This window comes from Zeus faber (assembly GCF_960531495.2).
Source record: "Zeus faber genome assembly, chromosome: 15".
Classification (NCBI taxonomy): Eukaryota; Metazoa; Chordata; class Actinopteri; order Zeiformes; family Zeidae; genus Zeus; species Zeus faber.
Window position 1 is genome coordinate 24667862 of NC_137194.1, and position 7040 is coordinate 24674901.

Genomic DNA, 7040 nt, shown 5'->3' on the forward strand with positions numbered 1-7040 from the left:
TTTTTTAGGATACACCTTGTTGCAGCCATTTGGATCTCTATCCGCCTGTCTCTCTGTCTGTCTGTTTGAGGACCCTTTGGGACACCGGTGGCGAGCTAAACGGATTGCGGCTCAAAATTCTGAGTGCGTGGGTCCGAACTCCCGAACGGCCCTGGCGACCACCGTGTTGGCTCAAGAAAATATGAAAAATCGAGGGGGAGAATGGTTCAAATGCAGAAACACAAAGTCTAATAAACAAGATATAGTCTCGCTTCCATTGGAGAACACACACGAAATGATCAGAGTTCTCCCTCTCAACATTTACACAGTAATCTGTGACTAGTGCTTTTAATTGTTATGTGGAGATATCGCTTCTGTTTTGTCAGTGCATTTTCCTTTGGGTGTTTGAACGTGTTTATTTAAATTTACTCTATGTGTGTGTGTGTGTGTGTGTGTGTGTGTGTGTGTGTGTGTGTGTGTGTGTGTGTGTGTGTGTGTGTGTGTGCGCGTGTATATTTGTTTTTAATAGATAAGGTCTGATTGCACTTATAATTACAATTAAATTCTGTACACAGAATGTTGCTAATACAGAGCATTTAAAAAAAATACATTATATTGCTTTTTTCCCCCCCTCCTTTATTTATAAATATGGGTTGGTCATCTTCTGTGTGCCTGGTACACTTACAACTTCCTGAGACACACATTCTCCAAACATCCAGGTATGAACCGCGTGATCCGAAACAACTCACCCACTCGTCAAGCGTGTCCGAAATCAATGACAACTAAGAACAGATGTCGCCTGACCACAAACAGTCACTGTAACTGACCTCAACTGACCTAGGTCGTATATCTGTGCCATGGAGTGAGGTGTGTGTCCACGTGTGTGTGTGTGTGTGTGTGTGTGTGTGTGTGTGTGTGTGTGTATGTGCGTGTGCATGCGCGACGCACATGCACCGTTAACTTGTGCTGGTTGTGCTTCGTTGAGATGACATCCCAAAATGAATACTTTAAAAACACACTTTCACCACTTGCTAAGCATGCTCACGGCAGTTTATACAATAACAGTCTTACAGCCAAAGGAATTCTCTTTAGATACAAAAGTGTTCATGGAAAATTTGTATGTGTGTGTGTGTGTGTGTGTGTGTGTGTGTGTGTGTGTGTGTGTAGGTGTGAGTTTTCACAGTATTGATGTGTCTCTATTCATAATAAGCCGAAGAGTAAAAAGACACACAGACCAAAGTTGATGTTGCCATGCGTCTTCTAGAGTCCGTAGAGTAGATCTCTGGTACCGACGTGCACACGGGTTCCGGGTGCGCACGCACACATGCACGCACACACACACACACACACGCACACACACACACACACACATACACAAACACACACACACAAACACACACGTTCACAAACACACTTTGTATCGTAGCTCGAGGAACCACATCAACTAAAAAGGTCCTCCGCCTTCATCGCCACCATCATCATTTACAACCGTCTATTATTGCTTTCGTATTCCAACGTGTGGGTTTGTACAAAAGAGAAAAGGAAGCAACTTGTCCGTTCCGTCTTTATAGGGAAGCAGTCCTGACTTGCAGCCCAGATCGACATGAAAAATACGCTTCAGAGGAAATAAAAAAAAACAAAAACAACAACACTACTGTATATCCTTAATTTTGATGTAAGGCAGCAGAAGACAAATGGTGGGACAAGGGTCCTTCCCTTTTGTGGATTCCCGTACACAAACAAAGAGAAAATATATATATATACCATGTATAGAAATGGCAAAGACCGACCCCTTCAAGGCCAGTTGGATTATTCAATAAATAAGGTGCCTTTCGAGTCCCAGTCTAATTCCAGTACCTCTCCCAGTCTGTGTTTTTTCCTCTTAAGGTCCATTTCTGTCTCTTGCTCTCTCTCTCTCTCTCTCTCTCTCTCTATCCGCTCTACACGTTGGAGACGGCGTTGCTGGCGTCCCGCGCCTGCCGGATGCCGTAGAGCCACTTGATGACGCGGGCGTTCCTCTCGATGACGGAGATGCCGTACGGCACCCGCTCGCTGGCCCGGGCTGGCCCTTCCTCCTCGTCGCCCTCCTGCTCCCCGCCCTCGCCGCAGTCGGAGCTGGGCGTGCTGACGCTGCGCAGCTTGGAGACGGAGACGATGTCGGAGTTGGCCCGCGTGAAGCGCTCCACGCCGCCCATGCCTTCCACTTCCACGGGGTCCAGCCCGCAGTAGTTGAAGAAGCGCTCGAGGTCGGCAGTGGCCCGCGAGTAGCGGTCGCTCAGGTCCGACTTGGAGCGGTGCAGGGTGGGGTGCTTGCGGGAGGAGCCCGCCCTCGACCCACGGGAGCTGGCGTTGGAGAGGCGGGTGAAGGCCGGGGAGGCCGGGGGGATCATGCCGGCGCGGACCAGCATGGGGCTCGGGGGCAGGTAGACTGGGGGCGAGGGAAGGGCCTGCGGGTGGTGCTGGTTCTGCTGCACGGTGGGCAGAGCGGAAACTGGTGGAGGGGGTGGAGGCGGGAGCGAGGGAGGAGCCTGGGGCTGGGCGGTCTGTCGGGGCTTGATGGGGGGCCTTATCTGGGGCCGGTGGGGCTTCCTGGTGTCGGCCTGGGGCCGCACGTCCACCCGCCGCACCGTTACCGAGTTGGGGGAGTTGTACGCCGCCAGCGCCGCGATGCGAGGCGCTCGGGCCGGGATCGGGGGTGGCCGACGGCTGGGCTCCACCGGGGGGGGTGGGGGGCGGCAGTTGTTGTTGTTGTTGAGGGGAGAGGAGGTGCTGGAGGAGATGGAGGAGGAGTTGGCCGTTACCGTGTTGAGCGGCTTAAAGTTGTTGAGGAGCCGAGCACCCCCCCTACCGTGCTCCGCCGACAGGCTGCTGCCGATGCTCTTGGCCCCAGACGAAGGGGAGGAGGCTGACGGGGAGGATGAGGACGAGGAGGAGGAGGGGACCGGGGACTGGGAGCAGGGCGGGGGGCCGTCAAACACGTTGTTGATCAGGTTGTTGAGGATGTCCAGGTTGAGGGCGGCGCCCTTCCTGCGCTCCCCCTCCAGCCCGCCTCCGCTCTCGGAGTCCGGTGGGCGGCGCGGCACCTTCCGGGAGGGCGGCGCGGCGATCTGGCACTGCAGCATCATGCCAGGCGACATCAGCGGCTTCCGGATGATGGGCGGCTTGACGGGCGCCTGACGGGTGAGCGCCACCTGCTGGCTCTTGACGTACTTCGCCTTGTCGGCCTCAAGGCGCTCCACGGCGCTGAGCTTACGGGCCCCCGGCTCGGCCTGCCGCCGAAAGTAGTCGGGGCCCTTGTTGAGGATGCGGAAGGGCATGGCGGAGGTGAAGGGGACCCCGGTGAGACGGCCATCGGAGGGCCGCAGCGTCTCCACCGGCATACTAGAGAGTCTGAACGAGAAAGAGAGAGAGAGAGAGAGAGAGAGAGAGAGAGAGAGAGAGAGAGAGAGAGAGAGAGATCCAGTCAGTCAGAATGGTGAATCATCTCCTTGGTGCTGAATAACAAAACATGGGACACAGCAGAAGAACTGTGAGGGGCAGCCAGGGAAAAGTGACAGAAAAGCAGAAGGAGTCTCAGCATCAACATTATTTTTTTTTTTTTAAACGTCAGATGAAAGTAAAGGGGAGGCGCGAGGCGACAGTGGAACAGGGAAGTGAAACAGAACCAGACAGAGATGACAGGAGGAGAACGGGACCAGCGGCAAAGTGCCTGTTTCGCACGCCCACGCGTCCTTCACTAAGCCTTAAAGAAATTCTTTTGTATTCCTTCTTTTCTCCCCACCCCCACCTACCCCCAACTCCCCAAACTCCATTCACTTCCTCACCAGTTAGTCCGCTACTCCTCTCACTCGTCTCCTTTTTTACTCAGTTTTCTTCTTAATCTTTTTTCTCCCGTCGCACCTTTCTCTCTTTTCTCCCTCCTTCTTCCTTCAGGTCAGAACGGGGTCGGCGGGGGTCAAATTCCACATCGGGGGCTCGGCCAGGGGCTGCCTCTGATTAGCTGGGCGCTGACCCGGCAGCGCTCCCAGCAGCCCGGCTCGGCCTGGGGGGGCTTTTCCAATAAGAACTCCTAAGTCTGGAAGCCTGTGAGACAGTCCACACAGCCCAGTGATCCCTTTTACAATCCCTTTAAAAAGGACGACAACGACCTGTCCCGTCTCGCCGCACAAAAATAAAAAAAACAAAAAAAAGAAAGCTCTCCGGCAACTCCACCGGAGGCGTGGAGGCGGACGGTGCGGGACGTCCGAGTCCGACCGACAAAGAGAAAATACCAGTCCCGCTCTAGACCTCTGTCTGTCTCTCTGTCTTTCTATCTGCTTCACGTCAACAAAAGGCAGACGCGCGCACACACACAGACACACTCACATGCACACACACACACACAAGCCCAGACGCACACGGTTTCCAGAGCGGTGAAGTGAAGTGGAGCAGACGGGGGTAGCTTTAATACGGGCGCCCTGGCCCCTCCCACGCACTGCGCTGTCGGCCCCGCCCCCACTGTCCGCCGTCCAATCGGGCGTCGTGCCGGGAGCCCCGGCGGGGGCAATGGGGGGGGGCAGGAGGCGCGCTGCCATTGGCCAGCGCCGAGGGAGTTGGACCAATGAGCGCGCCCCCAGCCCCCCCCCCCCCCCGGCCAACAACAAAACCCTGGGACGGGATTTTCATTCAAATGAAATTCTTTGAAAGGGAGCGGGGGGGGTGAAACAGCTGCAATCTTTTACATTGACTTGCATCAAGCTCGGCGGGGAGGAGGGAGGGAGACATTGTCGAAAATCGTTTAAAAAACGGCACAACTGCGCCCCCCACCCACCCACCCCTGTTGTAGCCTTTGTTTGCTGGCGGACGGGGGGGGGGGGAGGGAAAAGGGGTTGTGAGAAACAGTGGATCATTCTCACAAAACAAAGTTAGATTTAGGCTTACCTATAGAGGAACACTTTCACCAATAGACAGATGCATAACAGCGATTAAATGGAGAAGAAAATTTCCGTGACGGTCGCGTATATGATGTAGCGTCAGGTTTTTGTGATTGGTGAGACAATAATAAACCAACAAAACATTTGCATTACTTCCAAAATTGCTCGGGAAAAGGGAAAGAACTGAGGGGAGAGAGGGAGAGAGAGAGAGGGAGAGAGAGAGAGGGAGAGAAAGAGAGAGAGAGAGAGAGAGAGAATGAGAGAGACTTTTTGACTTTTAAGATTCCCTTATTTGCAGTAAGTCATGTCACAGCAGCAGGAAACTGATCACGAAGGAACCAAAAAAACAGACAAGTCAGTCAACCGGTAAATAGGAGAGAGAGAGAGAGAGAGAGAGAGAGAGAGAGAGAAAGAGAAAATAAGCGATTGAGGCGGATTACTGACACCCCCCCCCCCCCACCCCCCACCCCCCGGCCCCATCCTCCTTTATCATAGGGGACCGAAAAAAAACAACAGCCACAGATTGATCGCTGGACATCCGCCCTGTTGTTTTTCACCAAATTTAGGCCGATCCCCGATTTTTGCACCTCAAAACATCAGGGTTACATCACACTCACCACCGTCAGTAGGGCCCGCACTCCTTTCCCACCCCCACCCCTCTCCTCCCGCTCTTCCTCACCTCTACATTATCTCGTCGCACATTTTTTATTCGTCTTTTTTTAAAACCACCTGACCCCAATGTCTCTCTCTCTCTCGCTCTCTCTGTCCGCCTCTATCTCTGTAAGGTCTTTACCCTCTCTCGCCCATTTAATAGTAGACCAACAGCTGAGAGTAAAAACAAGCCTGTGGGATTGCACTTGGACACACAACACACACACACACACACTTAGACCACCAGACACGCCACACCAAAACAATAGACATGTACACACTCTGCAGTGTCTCCAAAAGCTCCCTGGAACTCATCCTCTGTGGGGAATACACAACATTTAGGGTATTAAGCAGATGACACCAGAAATAAATACTATTACACACTAACAGAATCCAAAAAAACCTGAAGGGTTAGTACATCAACAAAGGCAGCGGACTATTGTGTTGAATGTGTGTGTGCATGTGTGTGTTTGTGTGTGAGACAACTAAGAGCAAACTACTTTAAACTACACGTCCTGCTGCCTAGCCATTACAGCATTACACCCTCACTTAAAATATTTGACCAATTTCAGGCTAATTTCTGAAGAAAGTGATGGTTGCGTGACCATTCTCTGGACACCAGGATACATCGAAACATCGAAACAGCCACCAGGTTCAGTGTTGAGCTCTTAAAAAATAAAATAGAAATAAGCACCCTTCCTTGAGAGGGAAAATAGATGCTTTTGTTTCCTGCGCTCCATATCGGTGTTCTGGCCAAGCAGGCCTCTGTCACAAAGACACACACACACACACACACACACACACACACACACACACACACACACACACACACACACACACACACACACACACACACACACACACACACACACACACACACACACACACACACACACACACACAAAACTCTCACCGCCGTACTCGGGCACCGTAAACCCAACTCAGCTGATAAGTAATCCCATGATCCACTGGTAATTCCCCCTCTTTGTTTCCGAGCCGTTCCCGGCCAGCCGGCCCATAGACGCCACAATGGGATGGGGAGATAAGTCGAGCGAGTACAATACAGAGGTCAAAATAATAACCACTGATAAAATGGGAAAGGAAAATAGATCAATGCACAGCTGTAAAAGAATGTAAGTCTAATGTGAGAATAAACGGGCTCTATGATTTAAACTCCCATCGTGTCAGAAACGCTATAATGACAAGAGTTATGTTAAAACACAAAAAGACTATCAAGATGAGTGACCCAAATGCCAAGTGTGTAACCCTATAAAGTGTCCTTAAAAGGGGTCCATGGTCCTTTGCAGGGACCTTGGAAAGCCGAACACTGTCTCTGCTCATGGGACAAACGGTGCACCAACGGCACCACCACAACGGGCGTTTAACGCTGAGCTGTGAACTGATTTGCCAGCTAGACCTCACCGTATATGAGAGAGGGATAGAGGGAGCGAGAGAGAGAGCGAGAGAGACTTTGACTTTTAAGGTTCCTTTATTTTT

At 52.1% G+C, this 7040-nt stretch overlaps 1 protein-coding gene across 1 annotated transcript; it reads right to left on the reverse strand.

Annotated features, from left to right (window-relative positions):
• Positions 1-422: 422 nt before the first annotated feature.
• LOC307240921 (protein FAM110A) lies at positions 423-4343 on the reverse strand. Its single transcript, XM_080014834.1, has 2 exons — positions 3804-4343; positions 423-3369 (listed from the first exon to the last, which is right to left on the reverse strand). The coding sequence occupies exon 2, from the start codon at positions 3357-3359 to the stop codon at positions 1920-1922; it is 1440 nt and encodes a 479-aa protein (XP_079870960.1). The 5' UTR covers positions 3360-3369; positions 3804-4343; the 3' UTR covers positions 423-1919.
• Positions 4344-7040: the final 2697 nt, after the last annotated feature.

Coding starts and splice junctions, on each gene's coding strand:
- LOC307240921 (XM_080014834.1), bottom strand. CDS start 3,359: ATGCCGGTGGAGACGCTGCGGCCCTCCGATGGCCGTCTCACCGGGGTC.